Source organism: Anarrhichthys ocellatus, unplaced genomic scaffold (genome assembly GCF_004355925.1).
Source record: "Anarrhichthys ocellatus isolate YVR2014 unplaced genomic scaffold, GSC_Weel_1.0 scaffold39, whole genome shotgun sequence".
Taxonomy (NCBI): domain Eukaryota; kingdom Metazoa; phylum Chordata; class Actinopteri; order Perciformes; family Anarhichadidae; genus Anarrhichthys; species Anarrhichthys ocellatus.
The window spans coordinates 1,851,248-1,878,093 of record NW_022280069.1 but is presented as its reverse complement, the minus strand read 5'-3'; the positions used below and the strand labels follow the sequence as shown (position 1 = coordinate 1,878,093).

The 26,846-nt window shown below is 39.5% G+C and overlaps 2 protein-coding genes across 2 annotated transcripts; both read right to left on the bottom strand.

Annotated features, from left to right (window-relative positions):
- Positions 1-11,103: 11,103 nt before the first annotated feature.
- LOC116394323 (secretory phospholipase A2 receptor-like) lies at positions 11,104-13,679 on the bottom strand. The gene is made up of 4 exons (XM_031867351.1): positions 13,642-13,679; positions 13,079-13,474; positions 12,387-12,641; positions 11,104-11,204 (listed from the first exon to the last, which is right to left on the bottom strand). Exons 1-4 carry the CDS (start codon positions 13,676-13,678, stop codon positions 11,104-11,106), a joined length of 789 nt encoding a protein of 262 aa, XP_031723211.1. The 5' UTR covers position 13,679.
- Positions 13,680-18,180: 4,501 nt separating this feature from the next.
- On the bottom strand, positions 18,181-23,484 carry nr1d2a (nuclear receptor subfamily 1, group D, member 2a). The gene is made up of 8 exons (XM_031867578.1): positions 23,198-23,484; positions 20,986-21,216; positions 20,775-20,863; positions 20,535-20,679; positions 19,732-20,444; positions 19,421-19,606; positions 18,933-19,143; positions 18,181-18,653 (listed from the first exon to the last, which is right to left on the bottom strand). The coding sequence occupies exons 1-8, from the start codon at positions 23,226-23,228 to the stop codon at positions 18,454-18,456; spliced, it is 1,806 nt and encodes a 601-aa protein (XP_031723438.1). The 5' UTR covers positions 23,229-23,484; the 3' UTR covers positions 18,181-18,453.
- Between the last annotated feature and the right edge of the window lie 3,362 nt (positions 23,485-26,846).

Genomic DNA, 26,846 nt, shown 5'->3' with positions numbered 1-26,846 from the left:
TTCTCATAGACTTCTATACAACCAGAGGAGTCGCCCCCTGATGGCCACTAGAGAGAATGCAGGTTTACTTCAGCATTGACTTCTTGTCAGAACCGGAGGTTGCCGCCTGTTTGCTACAAAGCCTGGCACTCTTCCTAGGGGCTTGTTTACATCTAGAAAAGCTCTGGGAAGGCTTACGTTAAAATAAAACATGCATTAGCCAACAAACGCTTTGGCGGATTCTCATAATTACAAATTTTGGTTTTTAATATAATTATACTCAATATTAATATAATATAGTTCACTTTATATATAACCTGACCCTAAACCATTAAGACCGATTTACTTATTATTATTTAGGTTTTTGTCCTGATTTGGTCAAAATCATGAAGGAAATCTACCCCAAATATACAAAACCACACAAAAACAAACCACATCTTGGTTTCGTTAAAGCTATAAAATCCTTTTCATCTGCTCCTCATTTTGTGCAGTTCTCCAGCATTTTGTCCAAATATGGCGTCGCACCAAATGGTAGGTAGACTGAATGACCGACTTCCCAACAGATCCTCAGCTTTCCTTTTGTTTCTTTACAACCAGTTGTAAACCTTCACTTGGAGCCTGCACCATTGAGGGGTTGTTTATTAGAGCAATATATCTCTTTATTCTCACTGTCACACAAACAGCAGTGATGACGGGCAATGAACAGGTTTAAAAGGGCTCTCTGTAAGTTAAACTCCTCTTTAAAGTTTTAGCTTATTAAACAAATAAAAATCAAGACCATACTTGCTGATTGATGAACAGTTGCCAGGTTTTTGGAATATAATGTGGGCAGTTATATTTTCTGACCTGCAGCCAACCCGTCATCTGACCTGTCCGGGATTAAGTGGAGTTTTGCATTAAGGACTGCCTAAACTTTTCAACAGTAGAAATGACACGAGTCAAACTGATACATCTAGTTTTTATAACATTGAACCTAAATTTGTAGATTTCACCTCACAGTCAGAGATTAACATTGGATATATACATTATGTTTGTTAATATATGCTTTCTGTAGACCCAAACTGTAGTGGAGGCAGAGAACCTCTACACGGCTTGATGAATACTTAGTTTGCTCAGTAAAGAAGCACATTTTTGGATGTTATGTGGAAGCAAACAATTTCAAAAAGCCTTTGCAAAAGCTATTTTTCTTTACCTATTGTTTCATTGGCCAATGCAATGTGGAATACGGTGTTTAATTACGATGTTTTTCATGGAGGAAATTAAACATTGTGACGATTTGATTGGCCGGAGATTAAGCAAAGTCTCACAAAGAAAAAACATGTTTAGAAATATAATGAATTAAAGACATTAAAGCAGAACTCCCCCCTTAAACAAATGACGTGCATACAGGACACGTTACTGAGCCATGGTTTAAACCTGGTCAATGAGTTGCAGCTATGAAAAAAATAGTTCTTGTTCAAAAGCATTGTGGGAAATACAGCTAATCACTGGGTTGAACTGTTTAGAGCACATTTCCCAAAGTTGGAATCAGTCCCATCTTAAGGGGACCTTTCTGAGGAGCATCCAGCATTGTGCTGCATTTTAACAGGCTCATATTTGACTATATGCAAATGAGGAAACTGACAAAGGTCACCTTGATAAGCCACCTGATAAGATCCCTGAACAACTGTTACTTTATTAAGTAGGCAATGACAGAAAGCAACGAATTACAGCTAAAGCATGTCATTTTGTTTTACTATACATCATCACTTCTAGATTTAGAACACAAAAACAAACCAGAAATAAACAGATAAACTAAGTTTACAGTGGCCATGATTAATACAGTAAGATATATATGAAAGAATAAGCAATAATAAACAATGAGGTGTCCTCGGTGTATTTAATGTGAGCCAGAGATGAATAATGGCGTCGTTCACATATCAAGACATTGAGCCTGTACCAAGATCCCTCACAGCAGACACAAACATTAACTCATTCTTCTTCTCCTTCCTTTTTAGATTTGTTGTGCTTATCTTGTCTTTGCTGGCCTTAAGTGGTTTAACTGAAACAGGAAACTTTTAACCAGAGGATGGCAAAACTCTGCTTTTTTTCACCTCAGTATATAGTTACTCTATAAATGTACAAGATACTGCACACAAGTGCATATCATCTGGTATTATGTGATTTCTTTTGTGCAACATTTGGCTGTGCATTGAGTCTTGTATGCAGATAAAGCACGGCAAAGTGAAGATTACAACCTTTTTCTTTTTTTTGTTTTGCGTCTTTGATCTACAAGATTTGCTACAAGTCATCTATCTACAAGTCATCTATCTACAAGTCATCTATCTACAAGTCATCTATCTACAAGTCATCTATCTACATTACAGACATTCTTCCTTTGCAGCTTATAGAAAAGCAAACAATCACACAGAACATCTGATGCACTGGCTTCATCTTTCTCTTACTCTTGTTTTCTGGGTTGAGTCTTCCACCGCAGGTTAAAGTCAGTCAGTAAAGCCTTGTTCGTTAGCAGTGCACCCAGCTGAGAGGGAATAAAAATAATATCAGGAAAACATCATGGTTGGGCTTAAAATGTGTACGTAAACTTCGTAAAATGTAAACAAACACGTCACAAACATCAGTAACTTCTAAATAACTATTCTGGTTAAAAGTCCTGTGTTGGTCCCTCCAGCCCTGTGTGTCTTTGTTCAACGTCGTCACACGTTTTCTCTGAGTGTCTAATAATGACGCGGATGGGTTTACACAGCAGTTACGTGAAAGACCGCTGCGTCTCATACGGATGCTAAAGGATACCTTGTGCGTCGGTATCAGACGCTAAAGGGGGCGTGACGAAGCGATCGGAATCTGACGCCATGGAAATTTGAACGAGCTGTAATATTGTCAAAAACGACACAAGCGTTTTGGTAATGTACCGTCATAAAGCATAAAATAATTAAATAATTAATGTAGCGTCTGACACACACTGCACACTAAACATCTTTCATTTTGTGTGTTATTTTCTGCTCGTGCAACACAGTTTTCCTTGAGGGAGTTATGGGATTTAACAGATGTTAACATGTTACTGAAGTCTGATTCTTGAGGTCTGATGCCAAAGGTTAACTGATTCTAAGGTATATTTTTACATAATAGTTATATGATATATTAGCTCTGAATATAGCATAGCAAACCTTTACATGCCAGACAGCCACTAGCTTTTAGACTGCATGTCTGCTATATGTTGCACTGAGGGTTCATGGGATTTTGTATGATCTGCTTGTGATTACAGATGCCGTCGAAAGAATCATGTCTCACGTGCCGCCACAGATGATGAGTGTGAAACAGCAATGAGGTGGTTCAACCTGGCAGCAGACAGGGGAAGCTCCAGGAGGCGTGCCACAGTCAGCATCCCTACTGAACAAGCCTAAACATGTATGTGTTATACGTGTGATACATGCGTTTTTTTTAAATCCTGTTTTTGATACTATTCATTGCAGAGTTTGCTATCTGTTTAGGTCTTATATGCAGAGACACCTCAACTGTGGGGTCTGCTAGCCCCTCCAAACCAAGCCTCACATGGTTTTAATCCCCCTTTGTCACCAAAGACTCTTAGGAAATGTTTTACTAAGATACTTATTTTGAGTTATGTTATAAGTTTGTTGAATGAGTAGGAATGTTCCACCACTTGTGTTTTACAGTGTATGCTCAGGACTGCATATTGGTGTTCAGTTGTTTCGATATGTTTAACCCAGTTCCTCTGTCCTTATCCAGTCAAGCTGTAATGTCTGCATGTGAATAGTCATTCACAAGGCACCGTTACTGTGTAATGCTGCATTTCTTCTCTCGACAAGTTGGAATTTCTTTCAGTTTTAACAGTTACAATGCAATGTTTTGAAAAAATAAAACACATTGGAACATTAAAATGTATTGTTTAATTTCTTTCCTTCTGTACAATTTTCTTGAAACAATACATTAAATCTCAAAATCAAATAGTATAATTAATTTAATTAAAAGTAAAGACATTACTTAAATAAACTAATGGTCTTAAGTAGCAATAAATAATGTTATATTAGTGATTTGTTTATATATGCTTATGTATGTTGAACTTAAAATAGTTATTTCATTAAACTTACACTAAAAAGAAATAATTCAAGTGAACTAATGATTTTTAGTAAAGATTACTAATGTGGACTTACATTTGTCTACTGCATTCATGAAGGTTCTATGTTAACACAACTTGATCTGTTTAGTTCCTCCATTTGTAAAAACTTAAATGGTTTGAGGCAACGGGTTTCCACACGGTTTTCTAGTAAAGTCAACTAGTTCGGGCTAACAGTGTGGTGTGTTCTGCAGTAAGTCTGTGCATCCATCCAATTCAGACTCTTCTTAATTAAAGTATAAACTTTCTGGTCTGCTACATGTTGATCTACCGATAGAAGTAAAGGAAAAGCTTCTGTTACTGCAAAGACTCGAGTGTGTGATCAACTTAACAGCAGCTAGAAAAAAAACAGGTGTTATTGCTGTCCTCCAGGGATTTAACTTCTCACCTCGCTGTAGTGATGTAGAAGTGGACTACAGGGTGCGTCAGTACACTGTGACATCACTGAGAGGTGTTAGGGCTGGGTGTTATGGCCAAATTTTATATCCTGATTTAAGTAATTTAATATCCCAATAACGATATACATCATCATATGGCATGTTTTCTGGTAATTCAATAAATGAACTCTATATGAAATAATCACATGGTAAAGCCTTTTTTTTTAAAATACTGGCCAAATAAAAACTGAGTATTTTCTCATTTTATTAAGAACTTTAAAACAAAATACCCAGATTTTTCTGAAAGAAAATAAGTTGAGCTTTAATATTTCCGCATCGTCTCATATTATCTTGAATAGAAAACCAGACATTTTCAAAGAGATGTAAGATATAAATGAGACAAAATGAATGCATTTAGGCGGAGTTAACAGGCTCTCATTCTCTTCATTTCCTCTCATTAGTTCAAACAGAATGTACGCTCGACGTTCATATGAGGTTCATCAACAAAAGATACAAATATCAGAACAACACGAACGTTCAGGCTCAAAAGTGCACCGGGGATAAAAATGTTAGATAAAAGACTGGAAGGAATTCTGCAAATTGATTTGGCAACACCAATAAAACTTTCCTCGGACCACACCCAATAACCTTTCAACAGTATGCAGTTCTACACTGCTTTTCAATTCTCAGTTCACTCTTTAAATCAATAAACACAGTATTTGTTCTTACCGTAACAAACAAAATATCTGTTGGCCAGACAGTTAATATCATTCCATCTTCCATTTGGCCCCATGATCACACATGCCTGATCGAAGTTATGCCGATCCGGCTGACCTGATTGCCAGTTTTGGTAGCCAGTTCTGCTTGTTCCACCAGTTGCGGACCATCTCCAGGAGTTTGCATCACTGCCCATGATTCCCTTCCAGGATTTTGGGATTTTCAGACCAATCCAGATCAATGAGGAGATCGAACTAGGTCTGTCCAGCCTGTTTGCGTCTTCCGTGCTTTCAATGGTCGCCAGGTCGGTGTGTTTCACTCTGCAGTAGTGCTGAGCATCGGCCCATTTCATCGGCAGGTTGACATGGTGGTACTCTCGAGGGACGAGTGCGGCGTGAGAGCAGGAAGTGAGGCCAAGTCCTGAGGGTTGATGAGAGAGAGGGCATATTTAGCTGTGAACTATCAAAAATCATGGTTGAATCTGTTGATCTGAATCATTTCAAAATACTTTTTATTAAGTTTCTAAGAGAAATTAAAGAGAGGCCTGGTTTTTTACCAGCGCAGGAGAGGCAGCGACAGGAGTTTTCTTTGTTCTTTTCGTTTATTTGCTTGTTTTTGTTTGGTTTGCCAAATAAATGAGAAAAATGAAATCCTGTACCGACAATCAACTCTTTCTGCCTGCATGAACCACAAACCACGGTGCATCAGTGGCCCTTTGATCAATGTTTATTTATTTAGTTTTATTGGAGAAATGACCACTACAATGATCAACAGCATCAAATAAATCAACCTGCCTGAAGAGGAGTCAGAAAATCATTCCTTTGTCTATCGTATAGAAAAAATGTGTTCTAATTTAACCACATGCAGTATTGCAATTACTGGAGACACATTTCTTCTAATCATATCTTTATGAGTGTGATGGTTGATTTTTAGTGTCAGAAAATGAAGAAGATAGATTCAATTGAGCAGGTCAAAGGTCATATACGATTTCAGAAGCCCTTCTGTACATTAACTTGTTTTTACAGGCCGACATTTCTCAGCTGTCTGATTCAAAAGGAAATAATTAACTGTTTTGCGGCGCAAATGAGAACCAACAACAATCACCATGTAATTATGTAAAGATATTGTCACTCTTACCAAAAAAGACAGAAATCAAAAGCACGGTCCAATCCATTTCTGATTTCACTGAAAAGTACAAAAATATATTTATATACATATAATTAAATTACAAAATTAGAAAAGCACAAAAAACATAATTTACCATTAGAGCATATATCCACCTTAACACATGCATATGTACAAGATATTTGGTGAAATATTTGTAATAGTTTTGAGAATTGTATAAATTCTGTACTATACTGATGATAAAATGCCTAATTACTACTACTACTAATAATAACCATAGTAATTATAAAAGAATGAATAGATTGGTACTCACATACACAAAATCCAGTATTTTAACTCTTGGCAGCAAATCAACCAAACTTCGAATCGATTTGTCATCAAATGTCTGCTCACCTGTCAGAGAAGTATCCTGTGCTGTGCTGCATTTGGGTATGATCTTATTTAAATGTACAAATAAACAACATGATGGGGGGGGGGACACGAACACTTAAAGGAATCATGGTGTTCATGTGTTTATTTTAATGACAGCAGTCAATGTGACAACTCAACAATTATTTGAACTGTACATTGGAACATTTCTCTTTATGACAATTATCCACAAAGTGTGCAGCTTTTGGCACTGCGGTGTATCTTTCTGGGCTTCTCGAAGAACATTTCCAGAGCCTCTTGATATGTATTTATTTATTTATTTATGCATGTATGTATGTATGTAATTATGTATATATTTTAGTGCTGGGCAACAATTACAATTTTTAATCGCATTGTCATGCGCAAAGTTCAATAATGAATTAATAAGTAGTGTATTGCGCACTTTTAATTTAAAAGTACTGCTATATCAACAAAAGTGCAATAACATTTGGTTAACACTTCAAACAAATAAGGTGCTTTTTGACAGCAGTATTCCCTTTACACAGTTATATTTCTTGTAAATCTCAACTTCAACATTGATGTAATCAAACCAAAGCTATTTGCCAGCTATTATATTATATTATTATTATTATTATTATATTATATTATGCATAGCTATTAAATTACTTAAATCAGGATATAAAATTTGGCCATAACACCCAGCCCTAACACCTCTCAGTGATGTTATATAAACACATCATGTCAATGTGCAGCACAAAACACAAAGTCTATCACACATTATAATTTCATTAATAGGGCTGCAACTAAGAATTACTTTTGTTAACGAGTAACCTGCCATTTATTTTCTGGATGCAATGTTTGTTCTATATGTCAGAAAATAGTGAAAACATGTCCAAGGTGGTCTTTAAATGTTTTGTTTTGTCAGTCCAAAACCCAAAGATATTCAATTTAATATAACATAATATACAGAAATGCAAGAAAATCTGAAAATGGCATTTTCAGAAATTTTTACATGAAATATTTCTTAAAACTTTTCCTTTTACATTTTATTAAAATGGTTGGTGATTTATTCTACAGTCGTTGCAGCTCTAATTATTAGTTATTTAACTCTTTTATTAGTTGGAGCTTAATCAAACACACAAATAACTTCATTAACAATAAAGTGTTTATATCATCATTTATAAGAAAATATGTATTTTAGATACAGTATTATTGTTCAAATGAGTCATCGAGGATGGACATTAAGGATGACTTTGTGGTCTGCAGATAGAAAATTATATTATAATTTTAAATTGCAGTGAGCTTCTGTGGGTTTCTCTTTCTCCTGTTTTCTAGATAGATAGATAGATAGATACCCAATCTTAAAGTCAGTCCATCCCTGACTCATTAGGGTTGTACCCAGATGAAGAGGAATACAATAAATATATTCTTTACCATTTTAGTTTAGCCTTATTTTCCCTAATTTTCAAAGAAACAGAGCGGGAGAAAGAGAAAGAGATTTACCTGTTGGAGCATTCGGGCATTAGTTGCTGGATCTGTCATGTCAGCATCGGCCTCCATCTTCCTCCTCACCACGGTCTTCCTCACTTTTGAATCTGTAAGACAAAAAACTGCCTAAAGAGTAGGGAATAAAATAAATACATTTAAAATAACTACTTAATATAATAAACACAATGAAATAAGAAAGTCAAGTTAAACATGATGGACTATGTCTATACTTTATGATGTTTATGTTATATACACTACATGAATGCAGCACTGTGTTGGAAGCTTTTCTTATTCTATTTAACAAGGTAAGACCCGTTGAGATCAACAATCTCTCTTACCAGGGCGACCTGGCAGCATGAGAAAAGTTACAGACGACAACAATTACCACAAGAAAACATACATCAAGGATTAAAAATATGAAAAAACATAAGCACAGTGACAAGTACCAACCGATTCATTCTTCATTTTACTTGCAATAACTTCAGAATCAGACAGAGAAACCAATTCTCTTTAGTTTAACTTAACTTTGAATAGAAATCCAGACTGTATCATTTGCTCTCAGATTATAACTATATATCAGATTTCTATGCAATGATATGAATGATCAAGTACCAATGACTGAGCCTACGTAAGGGTAAAGTGTAAAATGATCTCAGAAATTTCAGTGCTTCGTGATATTTATTATTCAACACGTGCAAACAATGTGCACATGCATTCATATTAAGGCTGTCAAAGTTAACACGATAACAATAATAATAATTTGTTTCAACACCACACATTTCTTTAAATTGAAGCATTGACGCAAAATGATTCGGACCGCATCCAACGCTGCAGGGATGACGTATTTTTGTAGTTTTTCTAGAAAGTATCATTATACCTTATGTGGCAAAATGGAAGATTCACGAGGTCCGTGAATCTAGAGTCCAAGCTAATGTTAGCAAAATAATGTCCAAAATGTTTTTAACAGAATTTGGCCTTGACCTAAATACATGTCTTGGGTTCTGGCAATCTCAAAATTATCCCCAAACGGATGGGCATCCTCAACTTAGTTCGAAATGACAAAGGGGACTGGCGGCCATATTGTATTTGACTTCTCACAGTCCTCAGAGGTCAAATCTGACTTCCCTCCACATCTGAAAATGAACCTTACGGTGTGTACTAACTTTTGGAAAGTCATGCTTTTCTCACAATGCTGATTGTTGTGGTTAACCCCGAGACTACACAAGGTCAGGAGATTTGAATTGAATCAATTTGTGTGTCAAAACATTATTTGCGGTGGATTACAGACAGCAAAAGAAAGGAGATGAGCAAACAAATTGTTGGAAGAGATTTCTTATTCAAACCAGGAAATGTAAATGGCTCTGTAGTGTCTCTGCTGCTGCTGCATTTGCCTTTTTTAAGCTCCCTGTTGAGTTAAGGCTGTGTGATATCAAAGGTCACGTAATGAAGGTGTGTGTGTGTGTGTGTGTGTGTGTGTGTGTGTAAACTGCACGGTCGTAGTTTTGGCTCTTTTCCTTCATTTTTCTTTTCCTGTCAGAGCAACGTTACAATGGAGCCCACACTGTCACTAACTGCCCTCCATGAAGAAATATTTCATTTTTGGAAACACATAATAGATTTCAGAGAGAAGCATACAGAAGGGTCTACAATATATACGTTTGAAGGGTATATCCCAGGAGTTCAAACTGATTCAGCTGCTAAAACAAGTTAAAAAAGATAAAGATAGAAGCTAAAGCCGACAGATCTCAGTGTAAACGTAAACCACCACTTCACCTGGAGATCGAGACAGAAGAAGCATGCTCTTACATTCAGTAGTGTAGAATAGCACATAGTTAATGTGTGCTAATGTTAGCTCCACAGGTTTCTTTACGTAGAAACGTAGCTTCTTAGAAACGTTTATATCCTTCCAACATCTCCTGGTAACGAGTATCAATATTGGATTAGATTGTGGCGCAGGAGGTTGTTAAATACTTTTATTTTGGAGTTTCAGTCAGCACACAGACAACACTTAATATGAAGTTAATATACCAGAATTATCCTCTCATTAATCTATTTTTAATATATTTATTTATTGATTGTAGTTATTTATAAATCCCTCTACAACTAAAACATGAGGATGTACAAGAACAGCAATGCAAGATAATGAAAACTAGATCATTGACAACAACATTCAGTATTATGAGAGACATTAAGTGGAAAACAATACATCATTGTTATTAGTTTATATATTGGTCACTATATCTCACAACACTAAGTGTAAGTTACACATGATGTGTGAAACACGCTGCCGTCAAATGAAAATTCAATGACAAGTGAAATCAGAAAAGCTGAGTAACTGGAGAGTAACTTCTTTGTATGAACGATGCTGTGGTGCATCTCTCTGGGAGTTGTTCTCACAGCGTCATCAAGCATCTAAACAGAAAGATAGAAACAGAAAGCATTTGGAGAAGATTCAATGTGTGTGTGTCTCTGTGTGTGTGTGTGTGTGTGTGTGTGTGTGTGTGTGTGTGTGTGTGTGTGTGTGTGTGTGCGCGCGCACCTTGTACTGCTTTCATACACTTGTATCTTCTCTGGAACTTTCTTCCAGGTCAGTTGGAAGTCAGTCAAACCCTGCTGAGCAAGTGCTGCACTCAACTAAATAAGAACAGAGATGATACTTTAAGTATTTTGTTTCGTATTGGTTTTCATTCTTTTTTGCTCACACACTAATGCGTGCACACACACACACACACACACACACACACACACACACACACACACACACACCGGCCTAACTATTGTCGCTAACCTAAACCTAATTCTACCCTGAGCCTTTGCAAACATCTCCCCTCACTCTGTAGGACTGAAAATTCCACATGGTCCTCACAAAGATATATATTTAAAAGTGCACACACACACACACACACACACACACTATACCTGCTGCAGCAGGACGGCACTGTGGGCGGGATCTTCCATGTTCTTGCTGGAATGGATCTTCATCCTCACCACTGTTTTCCGCCGTGCTTCGTAAACTGCACAGGGTCACAAACAACAGGAGCAAGTTTAAAAACACACACACACACACACACACACACACACACACACACACACACACACACACACACACACACAAGAGATCTGTGTTTTCTGACAGCCAGGTCACAGATGCTCTATAACAAAGATGATAAACTGGCGACTACTTTTGATTGCACCAGTGGTGCTAACCGATGTCAGTCCTCAAGGAGGCGATTCAGAGCTGATCATGATTGATCAATGTTTCCATGACCACTGTAGTAAACAAACATGGCACATATGCCGATGCATCTTCAGCTAGCACTTCGTCAAACTGCTCAGCTGTGGTAGTTTTGAGCAGAAGTGAACCCAGACAGAAGGAGTCAGCTTTCTCCAGGTCGTTTCATGCTATGGCGCCCTCTAGCTGCAACACTCAGACTGCAGCTGGCGCTTGTGCTGCATTAAGATTTTTCCTGTGACGCACTCCAGAACGTGTGAAATTGATCTTGCTTAGCTCATCTGCGTGTGTTTGAGCCTTTAGTTTTTTTCAATTCAATATACTATTTTCGACTGTTTCTGTGGTGGGTTGCAAAGGGATCCAATACATTATGGAAGGGAATGTCCACAATTTAGATAAATAAATATACATCAATTAATTATTTTTGGGGGGGGAAGTACCATTTTGGAGGGAATGTTTTTTTATTGTATCGTATTGAACAAAAGTTCAATACGTTATTAAATAAGTCAAGTCCAACTCAACTAAATTGTTGCTTTTTTTCATTTCTATTAGAGGGGTTTATAATTACGTCTGCTTAAGATAATACAATGTTTGTTTCTATCTGCGTACAACATGGCCAGTACAGTCTAAAGAAATAAACTGTATATTTCCATTTTATTCCTGTTAATTCTCATGGACAATTTCCACTTTGAATTTTCCCAAAATTGTGCAACCCTGCACAGGAAACAACAGCAACAGCCACCTAGCAACAAAATTACAGCTTCAGTTTCTACTTTGGCTGAAATCAACATTCAATCAGATCAATGCGTCTTCCATACTGTGTCTAATGTCTCATCTGTCATCTAACGGAAAGCTTTAAAAGGGGAAATGTTTGCGTGATTCACACCTCGACTGCAGAAGAAAGGGTATTTTGCGTCACATTGCTCGTCAGTCCAGCTTCCATCAGTCAACGCTACGGCGGTACAGTTGTCTGACCCGTTCATGTCGTCAGGATGTCCGGTTTGCCAGTTCATGAATTTGTTGTTTTCTCCGGATTCTGACCAATACCAGAGTTTATGTCTGTAGAGGCCAATCCACGCTGCTTCATTTCCTAATAAGCTCATGACTTCAGTGTTTTCATCTGCATTTCTGATAATGACCAGAACGTCTCTGTTGACTTTGCAGCTGATTCTGGCATCATTCCAAGTACTTCTACTCTGATTAAGATGGTAACGCTCACCTGTTGAGATAAAGACAATGAGGAAGTAGAAGAAATTGTTAAACGAAGGTTATAAAAGGCACCATGAGCAAATGGATTCATATCACAGCTATTAGGTATTAGCCGTAGTACAGTACGATGGACGCGGGCATCCGAAGTAAAGTATCAGTTGTGCTGTTGCTAATTAACATTAATTACATGAGTCACTTGATTACAGGCCACCGTTGTCGAAGATCATTAATGAGGGAAGACATCCCATAACACCACTGTACTTCTCGAGTAAAATCATCAGTGGATCGCTTTGTCGAATATGCGTTATCCTAGATAAACTTTCATTCATGTTATATCATATAATACATATAATATAGTAGTAAATGCATATACTCAAATAAGTACATGAGTATTTCCAGTTTGTGCTACTCTAATCTAAAATTCCAAAATGTCAAGACTGTACCAACCATCATCACAAACAAATGGTTTCTTATCGGAGCAGTTGGCAGCTGTCCACATCCCATCTGTGTTTGTTTTTCCAGTTGAATATGAAGCTTTCATCGGAATGTTTATGGCTGCGCAGAGCTTGTCGGTATGTTGCTGATCATCTATCCCATATAAAATCCTGGGTCGTTCTTCGTTAACCCAGGTCCATTCTGAGTCATTCGCAAACAGTCCTATCCAGGCCTTGTCTGTGTATCCCCCAGTTGGAGTGTTGCTCATGACGGTGGCGTCTTGCACGTTCTGTATTTGGGCCATTGCAGTGTTCTCTGAGTTGCAGTACTTTTGGGCTTCATACCAAGTCATCTCCTCTTCGATGAAGTAGTAGGCGTTTGGAAAAGAAGAGGAGAGGGCGCAGAAACCTGAGGAGGGAAGTGGATTTGTATACCAAATTGTAATTACCAAAAAAGTAAAAATTGTAATATTATTACATTTCTTTATCAGCGATACACCTCACAATTGGAAAAGTAGACTATGTGATGGTCCAATAAGCTCTAATCCATCAATCATCACATAAATGCCATCTCACCTGTGAGAAAGAGTGTCGCCAACACGGCCCCGTCCATGCTGACTGTAATTAACTCTAGACGAAAGAACATGAACGAACATAAAGTACATATAGGTATTTACATCAAAATACACTTAAAGTACCAAAATGTTATTTCAGAATAAAGATAACAGTGAATTAAAATGATTGATCTATTAATGTGTTCATCACTTAAATGTTGCTTTTTATTTATTTAATTTTTTTTTTTTTGAGTAAATGCCACTGTTTGACACTAATATTACCAACAAATGAACCTAATGACCTAAACTGACATTTTGTCAGGTGAATACACATTTGGCTCTTAGAGATTTCATTGATTTTGTCTTTTGTCACTTTGAAGTAAAAATGTTGCAAGCATCGGCCTCCTAATCATTTCCAGAATGTAACCCAAACATGGTGAAGTTGAACCCTGTGTAACTGTAAACAATTATGTAGACAATGATTTACTTTATTTATTTAATCTTATTATATTTTTTCTATTATTATTTGTTAAAGTCTTTTTTCAGAAGTAAAGAATAAGAAATTCTTTAGTCAGTTTTGTATCCTGTGGTGATGAATTTATGAGAAGCTGCATAAACACATTTTCTCCTTTAAACAATTTGCACGAAACAATGTTAGATAGTTTCAAAAACAATAACAATAGATGAAGCTACATATTTACCCAACTTCAAATGTCTTCAGCTGATTGAGCACGCATGAGCGTCTGTCTGTCTTCTTCAGTGTTTGACCACTACTGTCGTGTTTGAGGCTCCTTTTCTATGGTAATGCAAATCAGCACAGTTTGATCTACAGATGAACAATTAACTTTGAAGACACGGATTGGAGGAGAAAACTGTGACACGCCCTCACTGACAAAAAGAATAATCAACCTTTTCCTCTGTCACGGTCGGACCAAAAGTCAGTACTTTCAGATCACAACAGCAGAGATCATTTATCTTTGTTTGATCTTTATTAAAATGATATGAATGACATGAAATTATCCAAACCTTAATATCTGACACCCAAAAAAAAGAACATTAAATCTCAAATATCCTGAAAGTCTTATAAACTATAAAGTATGGATTTTAATTTGAATTACTAGATAAGTTAATAAGTTACTAGAAGGTACATGTTTTTCCACCAGCCTTTGATATGTTAGGTATGATATGTTAAATGCAACATAATTATTACTTTTAGAGCCTATGAGACTCAGAAGGAACTTTAAAGTATATTTATCCCCTTGTGTTTAAAAGAAAGCTTCAATAACTTTTGAGAAATATACTTATTTGCTTCGTAAGATGAGGCGATAGATACCACTCTGGTCAGTAGGCTATGTTTAGCTTAGCATAAAGACTGTAAGCAGGAGGAGACAGCTAGCCTGGCTAAACAAACAAGATAATGTGTTGATTAGTAAGCTTTCTAGGTGCTCGTAGGTGTATTTTTGTACTTTGGAAATGTCTGTATGTTTTAAATGATGCAACAGCCAGCTAGCTTAGCTTAGCACAAAGACTGTAAGCAGGAGGACACAGATAGCCTGGCTTAATGAATACGATAATGTGTTGATTCGTAAGCTCTATAGTGCTGGTAGGTGTATTTTTTTTAAACTCATGTTTGAAGGTCTATCTTAAATATACGCAACAGCAAGCAGCCGGTTAGCTTAGTTTGGAATAAATACAGGTATTTACATTCTTTATGCTAAGCTAAGCTAACTTGCTGCCACCTGTAGCTTTAATATTTAACATGTGGTATAAATCTTCTTATCTTCTCGGAAAGAAGCGCGAGATATCAAACTACAAGCTGCAGCTACATTTATGACACAAACCTGGAGATTCTTGTTTACGAGTGCCTTTTCTCTTTTATTACCACATTTACATCATCGTGAGACCTGAGTGGATGTCAACATTACGTGGTCAGTTAGATTTGAATGAATCATCTGGAAAAACAATGAATGCAAATAATAAGTTTGCAACACGTCTTTTTGGTGATCGGGTTTAACATAAATTTACCTGAAACGATCATACAAATCAGAAACAATTGGAGTAGTGCAGTCGTGATGTATGGGGCAATGCGGAGGATACTTAGACTGGGTTTTGGTGAGACAGAGCACCTTTAACCCTTAAAATAAAACATGATACTTAAAGGAAACAACCAAATGATCAGTTACAAAAGAGTCAGACCAAAAAGATGAATTCATTCTTGTTATTTAAACATTTGCAGGTGACCTTATAAGTGTTGATATTTGAGTCCTTTTGTGCCATTTAGGTTTCTAAATCAGGCCTCTCAACACAAGGTGAGAGCTAATCTAATAAAAAATGTGTTGCACATTGTTTTGTTAAATGATACCTGCCCTCACTTTAATTTCTACAAGATCGATGACATAGAACATCAGACTTTACTTCTACTTTTCTCTTTAACTGCCACATTTCCATCGTCATCGCTCAGAGTGGATGTTGATGTTGTGCGGCCTCGTGGATTTGAATGATACATTTAAAGAGATTTGAATACAGAGACGAACGTCGCGTTAAAACATCCGTAGAGAATAAATCTACACTGACCCCCAAAAAAACACAGATTTTACGTTAAGGACTTTTTTTATTTGACTGTTTGAAAACCGGAACATATTTTGAGTCACACAGTGTTCACAGTCGATATTTACCTGCTCATAGTTTGTATGGGATGATATGGAGGAAGAACCTCCAGACGTGTGACGCACCTCTATAGGTGTTTTCACTTTGTGCTTGATGGAATGCAGCTGAGCTAGAAAGTCGTGCCGCAGGCTGCTCATGTATCGTTGGACTCTAAACTCATTTATGTTTGTTGAAAGTTTACATTCGGAGGGTTTTGAATTCAAAGACAATCTCTTGTTAAAACATTGTCCCTTTGTGGTTTGTAATCTCTGTTGTCCTTCAGATACAGATATAAAATTGTGCTTTTAGTTTAAAATCTGCGCAGTAAGGCTTCCTCAGATGTTTAAAGATTTGTTTTATACCTCTCTGGTCACTGATTTGGAGATTTGGCTCTTTGTCTTAGCATAAAAAATACGGCATGGTGCTTGTACTGTATTAACTGTCAGTGTGAGTGTATTCTGCACCCATTTGTTTTAAGGTGATTTATAAGTTTAGGGTCTTTCATTTTGGCTGCAAGTCTGTGCACCTGCTCTGCATCAATCTGATTGTAATCAAGCCTAAAATGCCACCCGGTTCTGTTTTTTGGGGTCATTTGGGCTCAACCTCTACTAAAGGGTAGTTTCAGATCCTAAATGTCTGATGTAGAAAAATGAGCGGTTCCTTCTTCGTACATTTCTTTATATTGTAAAGTTTCTTTGACAAAAAAAATGGTGCTTATTGGAAAGAAAAGGTGGAAAAACTTCATTGATAATAAATACATTTAGATATTTTTTTGCTTTTGTGTTTTTTTTACACCCTGGGGAAATTTGAAACTCAAAGAAGATTGCACATTTCTAACAGGCTTAATGTGGTAGAACAATGGTTGTGGCATTGGTGTTATGGAGACAATATGGGACGATGTGGAGATGATGGGAAGTGGGAAGTTTCAGGTCTTCTTTAAAATGGATTTTGTTGAAGCTCAGCAGATTTGAAATGTATGCAAGTAAATTGGAAAGTTGATCTGCAGGTGGATCGTTGGAGGCTAAGCTCATTCATATTAGGCAACAATTTCCAAAGACAAACTGGTAACTTCAGGTTATCAAGTAGAAAGGGAGTTGAAGTCAAGATGCTGTTGAACAGCTCCACCTAGTGGAGAACAACAGTCACTCTGAAGTCAGCTTCATTCATTCAAAAATACTTACAGTAAACACACAAAGTACAAAGAGTATTTTTTACTTTTATTCATATTATATCATATTTTCATCCGATATTTATATATGTATATATTTATATAGTTATTTACATATGGCAGTGTTGCCAGTTGAAAAAAACATTTCAACAAAATGGATGACAAACTTCAAAATTCAGTGCTATGCTGAAAGCACAAAAACAAATATACATTTACAAAAAACAAATGGGAAAACAGCAGAAACACGTGTGACAATGTGTACATGTAGCATTTACATGTTACTTGGTTTTTCTGCTCCAGAACACGTGCAAATGTAGTGTTGATGAAAAAAGAAAAAAAAAAAAAAAGGCGTCACCGACTCCCCCAGAAAAGTCACCAGACAGTGTGCAGGCAGTTGTAAAAAAAAAAAAAAAACATTAAATAAAAACAAAACATTCGACACTATTTACAGTGAAACTGTGAACTGATGCTTTCTGAGACGAGAGGGAGAAGACCCGAGTAAAACCTGTTTGCATTAAGTACAGCCATGCATTAGCAGCGGTCGTCACACATTCGTCGATACATTTCTCCGATGTCTTGCCGTCCTCGCCGACATCAGTCAAGAATTATTGGACCAAACCAACATGCGGTACGTCCGGTATATACGGTCTCTCACATTCGCCCGCTCGTCAGAGTTCACACTTTGGAATTAAACGGCTTTTGGGTCGAGCGATTGGTTTCTACTCGCATCGTTTTCATGAAGCCAGTCGGGTGCTCTTCGTTCTCTCGTAAAATATAAAAAGCGCCGACACTTTTGTTTGCGTGCCACATGCTCTTCTATAAATACAGTAAGTCTTTATATTCTTCTCTCTTCGGGTCTGCTCAACAAAAATAGAATAAAAAATAACTTTGAATACATTCTAGAAACAAACGCGCAACTGGGTTGGTCGGGTGCGGAGGAGGGCGAGGGCGCAGTCAGAGGCAGGTCGTGGTGGAGGTGTGTGGATAAGGTGGAGGAAGCTTTTTTTAATTTTTTTTTTTTTACGGGTGCACCGTGAAGGAGAGCAGCTCCTCCGAGTGCATGTTGTTGAGTGAACGCAGCTCGGGAAGCTTGAGCAGCAGCTTGGTGAAGGTGGTGGCCGACTCCTCGCCGTGGTTCTGCATCACCAGGTTTCTCAGACCCCGGATCAGTTTGTCCTGCAGGGCCTCCACTGAGCTCAGGTCCTGGATCCCTGAGCGATCTGTACCAGAAGAGAAAGGAGGGAGAACGGGTTAATGCTAATGTACATTTAGCTTTTAAATACGTCACACTACATATTTTAACTACCGTTTGTGTGTTTATACGTTGATTTATATAGAATGGAGCAGATATTTGGTGCTCCAGAGCCTTGTTATGCCAACAGTAGTAGTAATACAACAAGTTGTGGTATAAAAAGTAACAGTGGAGCTGTATTCGTACGACTTCTCCCCTTTCTTATGTCCTCACATACGTCGACATATCCGGAGACAAGTTCTCTTACCGGCTGAGACGAGCACCACGGCCGTGAAGAGGCTCATTTCGTCCGGGTCGAGCCGCAGCGTCGACAGCTTCTCGCTGAACTCGCACATGGAGTTGAGCAGCTCGCCGGCGCCCAGCGACCGCAGCGTGTCGAGGCCGTAGCGCTTGCCGCTCAAGAAGGTCACCGTGCGCTCGACCACGTTGAACAGAGAGGCGAATCTGACCATCAGCACCTGGGAAGAGAGCGGGGGAGGAGGTTGGTTTGAGTTGTGTGCAGGTAAAGACATCTTGTGATGACTGTACGTCTCATCTCTTATAACTAGAAATGTCTTTAATGCTGTATATAGAATGCACCGAAAGAGAGTTTGTGAAGTCTCTTTCATTTCCATTCCAACTGTTATCAGAGTAAATATTATCTGTTTGTTAAAAGCCACAGTGGCTCCTGTATTCGAGGAGCCCGCCGCGTTTGACTTCAAAAGCAAGCACAAAACAACATGAAGTGTTTATTACCTCAAAGGTTCCGGCCTTCAGCAGGCCGACCTGGTCGTGCTCGGGGAGGTCGCGGAAGCCCGGGATCCTCTTGGCGAAGTCGACCACGTCCCGCACGGCCGGGGTGAAGCTCATGGAGAACTCCTCCCAGACCTCCTGGCTCGGCTTGCGGGGGTCCACGTAGGGTGATGAGTTCATGGGACAGACCTGGAAAAAAAAAAAAACACCAAGTCAAGTCGGTCAGTCAGGGAGGAGGATGAGGCGTCCAACTTTACGTTTGGATTCAAGAATATTTATATGAATTTCAAGAACGAGAAAGACAAATCACTCACCAAGTGCGCTCTGCTGTTCACGCAGCTGGTTGGTCCATTATAACCACTTGAGGCAGTGTGTGTGTTCACGCCATGCTGTCTTTGGCCATCTTCTGATGGATTACAGCTAGGGGTGCCGTTGAGGAGCTGCTGCTGGTGCTGCTGGTGCTGCTGCTGCTGGTGCTGCTGCTGGTGCTGCTGGTGCTGCTGGTGCTGCTGCTGGTGAACTCCCCTCTCCTCCCTGTAAGCGGTGTTGGCGACGTGCTGGCCGTTACTGTAAGAGCCGTGCTGGTAACCTCCTACAACCACATTGTTGTTCCAGCAGCTCGTCCCGGACGAGGGCGAGGCCTGGCCCTGTTGGCTGTAGGCGAAGGATTCGCGGTGCTGCCTGCTCGCCGTCGCGGCCTCGTCCTCGCCGCTGTCCGACGCGCAGGAGGAGGCCGAGCTGGAGTTTATGTCCATGGAAACTACGGACTCGGAGTCCTGGGGGCACCGCGGGGAGGAAGGGTTGGAGCACGACGGGGAGTCGGAAGCGGAGGAGGACGAGGAGGAGGAAGAGGATAGCGGGGAGCTGGCGTCGCTGGTCATGGCCTCCATGGGCAGCGGCGGGCTCTGGTGGCCTTGCAGCATGCTGTGCAGCTGGCTGTTGTTGCTCATCATGTTGTTCATGGCGTTCTGCATCTCCAGCAGCATCCTCTGCTTTTCCCTCTTTGGGATGCGGCCAAATCGGACAGCTGGGAGTAAAAAGGAGTGCCGTTAGATTGTGTCGAGATTAAACAACATTTAACGAGCTGTGGAGTAAATAATTCAACTTGACTGCTCACCATCTCTGGACATGCCGACGGACAGACACTTCTTGAAGCGACACTGCTGGCAGCGGTTCCTGTTGATCCTCATGATGGTGCAGTTCTCCATCTTAAGACACTTCTTGTACTGGATGTTCTGCTGGATGCTTCTCCTGAAGAAGCCCTGAAGAAAACACAAGACCTTCGTGGTGAGCACGAGTCATTCAAAGTCAGCAACAGGATGTGAATCAAGCTTCTTTCTCGGGGAACCCGTCTCACCTTGCAGCCCTCGCAGGCGTGGACGCCATAGTGGAAGCCCGAGGCCACGTCGGCACACACCTTACACAGCAGCACCATGCCGTTAATTTCTGCGAGAGAAAAAAAAAACAAACAAGACATAAGCAATGATTTATGGGTAACCAGATCAGATACGCAACATCTTTCTCAATAGTCTTAATAATAACAACAAGACTTTTGATGCTGTGCTTACTGGTAATGCTGCTCTTGGCTGATGTGGAGGAGCGCCCGGGCTTCTCCGCGCCGTGGCCTCGCTGCTTGGCCGGCGGGGCGATGTCCACCACCATGCCCACGGCCCTGCTGGGCAGCGACTGGCGGGACACCGACTGCGATGTGGTCAGGAAGCTTTTGCTGGGGCTGGTGCTCAGCATGAAGGACTCCGGGCTGGAGGCGGAGCCGGAGGAAATGTAGGCGATGACTCCTCCTGTGGAGAGACGGCGACACCGTTATAGCACGTTAATTACCTCCCTTTTTATTTCAATGCAATTACAAACACACGCTCATATCGACATCCAGGTATTCAATGTAATTCCACTTTACTAAAACACCAAGCATGCCACAGTCACTGTGACACAAGAGACTATAGCACGAGTTAAACCGCAGTCATTAAAAAAAATGGATTGTTTTGTGTGCCAAATTACACTTGGCAGTACATCAAGTACATAAATGTGCCAACTTGACACGCCTAGACAAGCAGTCCAGAATGTGTTTGTTTCCTGGTTTGGTTTGTTCACTGCTCAGATTGATCTGCTGTCATCAGCCACAGGGCGGGCTGGTTGGATAACACCATTACATAACAAACGTGTGTCTCCGTGCTGTGGGAGTGTGCTCCAGACAAGGTCACTGAAGCAACTAGAGCCGTCACGGGAAGAAAAGAATGCTAAACAAAAAGAGGAAAAACAACCACCCGGGGTTGTGTAATGACAGGTTTGGCCGGATTACAGCTCCGGTTTGTTTTGTTTGAAAACATTTTTTTAAAAAAGTGTCACTGATACACCAAGTAATAAATAGATTAGCTTCTATGGGAAGTGCCCTTGGGCAAGGCACTAGAATCAGGGTTCATACACATCAAAAAATAAATATTATTTCCAAGACTTTTCAATGCATTTGAGTCAAGTTTACATGACTATACATTCTCTGGAAAGTCTTGTGTTTGCAGGAAGAAAGAAATTGAAAAACAAAGTTGGAGTGTGACGTCACCTCACGCAGAGAACAACGTAACGTCAAAACGACGTAACTGACATTTAAGTGTTGTTTTTATAGTAATGTATACCCCCCCCCATCATCATGTACTTTGTCTTAAAAGTTATTTGTTAAGCAAATTCCTATATTTTCTCCAAAAAAACTTTCGGGCTTCATTTATTATTTAAATATGTTTCCCATGTTGTTCAAAGACCGTTAAAACCCCGAAGAACGTAAAGTTAACTGGTTACGTGACTTGGTAGGTTAAATATGGTTGGTAAGTTTTAGTCTTTATTTGAATATCTGTGCAAAAGCCTGATTTGTTTTCCTAAATTAAACAGATGATTACCTAACCTCAACCATGACTGTTCGCTTTTTGTTTTACGGCCCACACCCACACGTGAACCTGTCATGAATTTCTGCGAAACCGAAGCGCGAGGAACAGAAAACAATCTAGGTCAGTGGCTGCTGTCTCTCCCCTCCCCACCCCTCCCTCCTCCGGTCTCACGTGTACCTCGCGGTGCAGCTTCGCGTGGAGCGTCCTGTGTACACTGTGATTTATGCAACGCTCTGCGTCACGGGCTCCGCCTCCAGCCAATCCGAGAAGAGCTCTAACCTCAGACGCGTGCTCGCGGAGGACACGCCCCTCGGCCAATCAGAGGAGTGTTCCTATGAGAGCGTGTACACACGGAACACATGGCCTCGGCTACGCTGGCCATGTGAGCGGGGACGTGGGGAAGATAAACACGGTTGTTGTGTCAAATGTAAATGTAGCACCGACGCGTCGTGCGGAACTGTGGCACTCCTAACCCCGTTTATAAGACACGGTTTCCGGGGTGCAGTAGCGTTGTTTTTACAGTTCATAAACAACGTTTACATAACTTCTAAAATTGTGTCATTTTCTGACATTGTTGACGATCATAGTGCTGAAAAACAAGTTTCAACGGCAGGACTCCATTCATTTGTGTGCTGCCCTCTTAGTAAATACTTTATTCCCTGGATCCATTAAAAAAAAAGTAATTATGGGAACCACAAATGATTTATCTACTATAAATAAAAAGACGAAATCAAACCTGATGCTCTGTAATGGCGAGGTATTTTAAGAATGAAGTGGGACTTTTATAGAAGCCCGTTATTCCCTTTAAACGGTACCACTCTGCACAGTGCCTGCAATGAATGGCATTACATTCTCTGCCTAAAATCACGATGAAGTGTCCTCTTACCAGGCCTGGTTGTCCCCATGTCCTCAGGCATCTGTGATCGAGGGAAACAAGGAAAAATCTCTCCAACAGATGATTCAAACTGTCTGTCACGACGTCTGCAAATCTCACGGAAAGAACAATTAAACTTGACGTTTGTGCGCGAGTACTTTAGAGATGACGCTCATGTCAGAAGTCTATATTTGAATAATCTGCAGAGTATCTCGAGAGAGAGAAGAAGAAGTCAAACACGTCTGGATCGATGGAGCTCCCCTCTTGTTGTGTGAGGAGCAGCAGCTCGTCAGGAGAACTAAATGTTCTCAATCGTGGGCTTGCCCATGTGACCTATTTTGTCGGACACGCCCCCTCGCCATCCGCCCTTTGCGTCTCGAGCCACTTTAACCCAGTGACACACTTTCAGGACACCGGAGGGGGGCGGAGCCAGAGCGCCTCGTGGATTGTGCGGAGAGAGGAATGGTAACACGGCAGGTCACGTTGCAGAGCACAACGTGAACAGCGCTGAACCGGAGCAGCAGAGTACAGTCACGCTGTCCGTGGACGACCAGGGCACTTTTTGTTTTTTTTGGTTGTTTCTGTCAGTAACAAGCTGCAGCTGTACACGAGCAAAGAAGCACGTGGAGCGTGCTTCTGTGTTATAAATGTTAAATGTTGCAGAGTAAAACATAAAAAGTACATTCCCTTCCACAGTAACATGGTGGAAGAAGGGATAAACACGTCACAAATATATATCGTCATGACTTCCTCAGTTGATTAGCCTACCAACATTATGACAATTATGTTTTAATATAAAATGAAATGAGGCAGTCTGGTATCAATTAATGGATAATTTGCATATATTTCCAGAGCAGAAATCTGGATTTTGGATAAAGGTTTGTTGACACTTTGGTTTTAAGGAGGTGATTTTGGATATGTCTTTCTATCACTCATTAAATCTGAAAGTACTGTCAACAGCCATTCAAATTAAATGTTCTCCACGTTTACAGGAATACACAATTATAAACTAGAGATGCAGCTTTTTTTCACGTATGCTCCTAAACTGTGGAACAGCTAACCCCAAAACATCAGAGAGGCAGCCTCTGGTGACATATCAAAGCATCATTTAAAAACATATCTATATGCACTTTATGTTCCACAGAGTCCCACGTCTGTCTTTTGTGTATTTAAACACTTTTATGTCTATTTTATTGCAGCATTTTAAAGTTGCAGCTGGAGGAGGTGACGCACATTTTAAATACTTTATACTGTGGAATAGATGAATCTATAGCACAGAATGACTTGTTATATGTTCATCATGTGTTTTATTTGTGTAATCTAAACCTTTAAGGTAACTAGTAACTCCAGCTGTCAGATAATTGTAGTATAATTTGAAGTATTAAGTAACGTACAATTGAACAACTCAAGTAAAAGTACCTCAAATTGTAGCCTTTTTGAGAATTTGAGAAAAACTGCTAACTGAAGGTCCGTCTCCCAGAGCCGTCATCCACAGGTTGAAAAATTAATGTTTTGTTGTTTCTGCCACTTTGGATTCAAACCAGTAATATACTACTTATATATTATATGGTTGTATGGTGCATGCACATGGTGCGGCCGGTGGCGACCATGAATTTTGCTACAGTTTTGTCTTAATTTGTAGTTTTTTTCTCTTTATGGAAAGCAACTAAGTACATTTACTCAAGCAGCCTGTTGTACTTAAAGTTACTATAATGAACTTTTACCTGGTTATCAAACAGACTCAATGTAATAGGGATGGCTCTATATGACCTACATAGGTAAACAAGACCAATAGCAAGAAGATTGTCTGTTTCTATATAGTTATACTTATTAATGCGTTCTTATTGTCGGATTGTACGGAAAAACACTGCAGCTTTTGTCCACAGGGACCGCCAAAAGTTCTTCATAGTAGCTTTATGTTTAAGTTAAGTATGTTTTGTGTCATATTGGTTGATTTAGATGTGGCTTGCCACATGTTTATTTTTCCTTTACGACCACACAAGCTCAAGTAATATCTTAATTAAATTGAATACTTGGAAATAGATGTCCCAGACTGACACCAGTGTCTCCTCCCACTGTACAAAAAGGGCCCCTTCGTACACGCAGTCGTTAGGCTGACTTCTAAGAAGTGAAAGTGAAATTGTGTTTCGTGATTTTTTGGCTTCACACGGAAGTCCCCAAACTCCCCCAGGAATTCAAAAGAGTTGATGACTGCAGGTGAAATGACGTACAGGTGTCAAAGTGAAATATGTTTCAACAGAACTTCAAGTCACAGTGAAACGTCAGAGTGTCATCAGAGTAGTTAGTCGAGGGAAGGGATTTGATCGAATCCTTCCTACTAAACGAATCCGTTGGCCTCCACCCACACGGCATCGTGTTGTCAAATTGTGACTAAATTAAACCCTAACCACATTATTTTGAAACCAAGTTTTTGCAGACTGAAATTTATTCTTCACAGTGATCCTAGTTCTGCTCTGAAATACTTCAAATTTACACAAACGTGACCTTCCAATGCAATCTCTGTACTGGATCAATTAGAAACCACAGCGTACAAAATGTTCTATCAACGCCAAACTAACCACAGGAATTGTACTCTGGCTGATCTGCTTTAATATTCTTGGCAGCACAAAATGTTCCCGACGTTTAGTCACCTTTGTTATAATGATGTGTAATAACGTGATCTTAAATGCTAGCATGCGTCATTCTACTCTCAGGGCTGTTATATAAGTGCAAAGATTTTGGCGTTTGTAGAAAATAGGAAACGGGTTCAGTTGTTAGTGAGAAAACAGAAAAGGGGGACTAACCCCGTCACCCACCCGCCCGCCCACCCAGCACTCTTTGTGCTTTAAGTTTGTGTTCAATGTTTGTGTTGTTCCTTAAATAATAAATAAATGAAAGATACACTTCATGTTTTAGATTCACTTGAGGGACTTTTTCTAGTTTACTAGTTTCATTGCTACCATTAGCCCACGTGACAACGTGTTGATTTAAAGTTGAATGCCTCGATATTCCCAGTGTAATCGGTCTTGAGTCATTGAATGATGGATGTGAATGATTAACATTTGCACTTGCTGACCAGAGTAATTTCACATTTACGATTTGTTACTGCATGTGTGCAAAACCAGCTGTGTTTCTAAAATGAGTGAACTGTTAACTTTGGCCACTTTCTGTTTTGGAGAAAAGAAAAGAATGTCGAGTTCCTGGAAAAGACTCTTTCAGAAGAAGATTATTAAAAGAAGTGAGGGAGTCAAAAATCCCTGAGTCAGTTTAACAAACACGTGCACTTCTAACACTTGTGCAGAGCGAGGGAGTATTTATTTACCACATTCAGCCATCTGTTCAGACTTCTGGGAAATGGTTTTCACTCGGCAGGTCATCTCAATCTTTTAATCATCGGAAGTATTTAAAGAACTGAACGTTGAAACCGTTTTTAAAAATATTTAATATTCAAACACATCAAAAACATGCCAGATGCTGAGCAGCAGTTGTATTCTTTCTTGTTTTGGAAAATGTTCTTCTATTACTTTATTTAAGCAAACTCACTGCGGGAAAATCAAACTTTACTCATGATGTCATGTGTCTGGTCGTACTGGTTATAATGTTTTTACGCCCCGCCCTCTTGGTCAGGTCTCTCCTGAAGGACACGTTTAGCTGGTTAACT

Excerpts from the sequence above, each read along its gene's own strand:
- LOC116394323 (XM_031867351.1), bottom strand. The coding sequence starts at position 13,678 with ATGGACGGGGCCGTGTTGGCGACACTCTTTCTCACAG. Across the intron at positions 13,475-13,641 it reads GGCGACACTCTTTCTCACAG|GTTTCTGCGCCCTCTCCTCT; the intron begins GTGAGATGGCAT and ends TTCCCTCCTCAG. Across the intron at positions 11,205-12,386 it reads CATGAACGGGTCAGACAACT|TTTACGAAGCACGGCGGAAA; the intron begins GTACCGCCGTAG and ends GACCCTGTGCAG.
- nr1d2a (XM_031867578.1), bottom strand. The coding sequence starts at position 23,228 with ATGCCTGAGGACATGGGGACAACCAGGCCTG. Across the intron at positions 21,217-23,197 it reads CATGGGGACAACCAGGCCTG|GAGGAGTCATCGCCTACATT; the intron begins GTAAGAGGACAC and ends GTCTCTCCACAG. Across the intron at positions 20,864-20,985 it reads AGCCAAGAGCAGCATTACCA|AAATTAACGGCATGGTGCTG; the intron begins GTAAGCACAGCA and ends TTTCTCTCGCAG.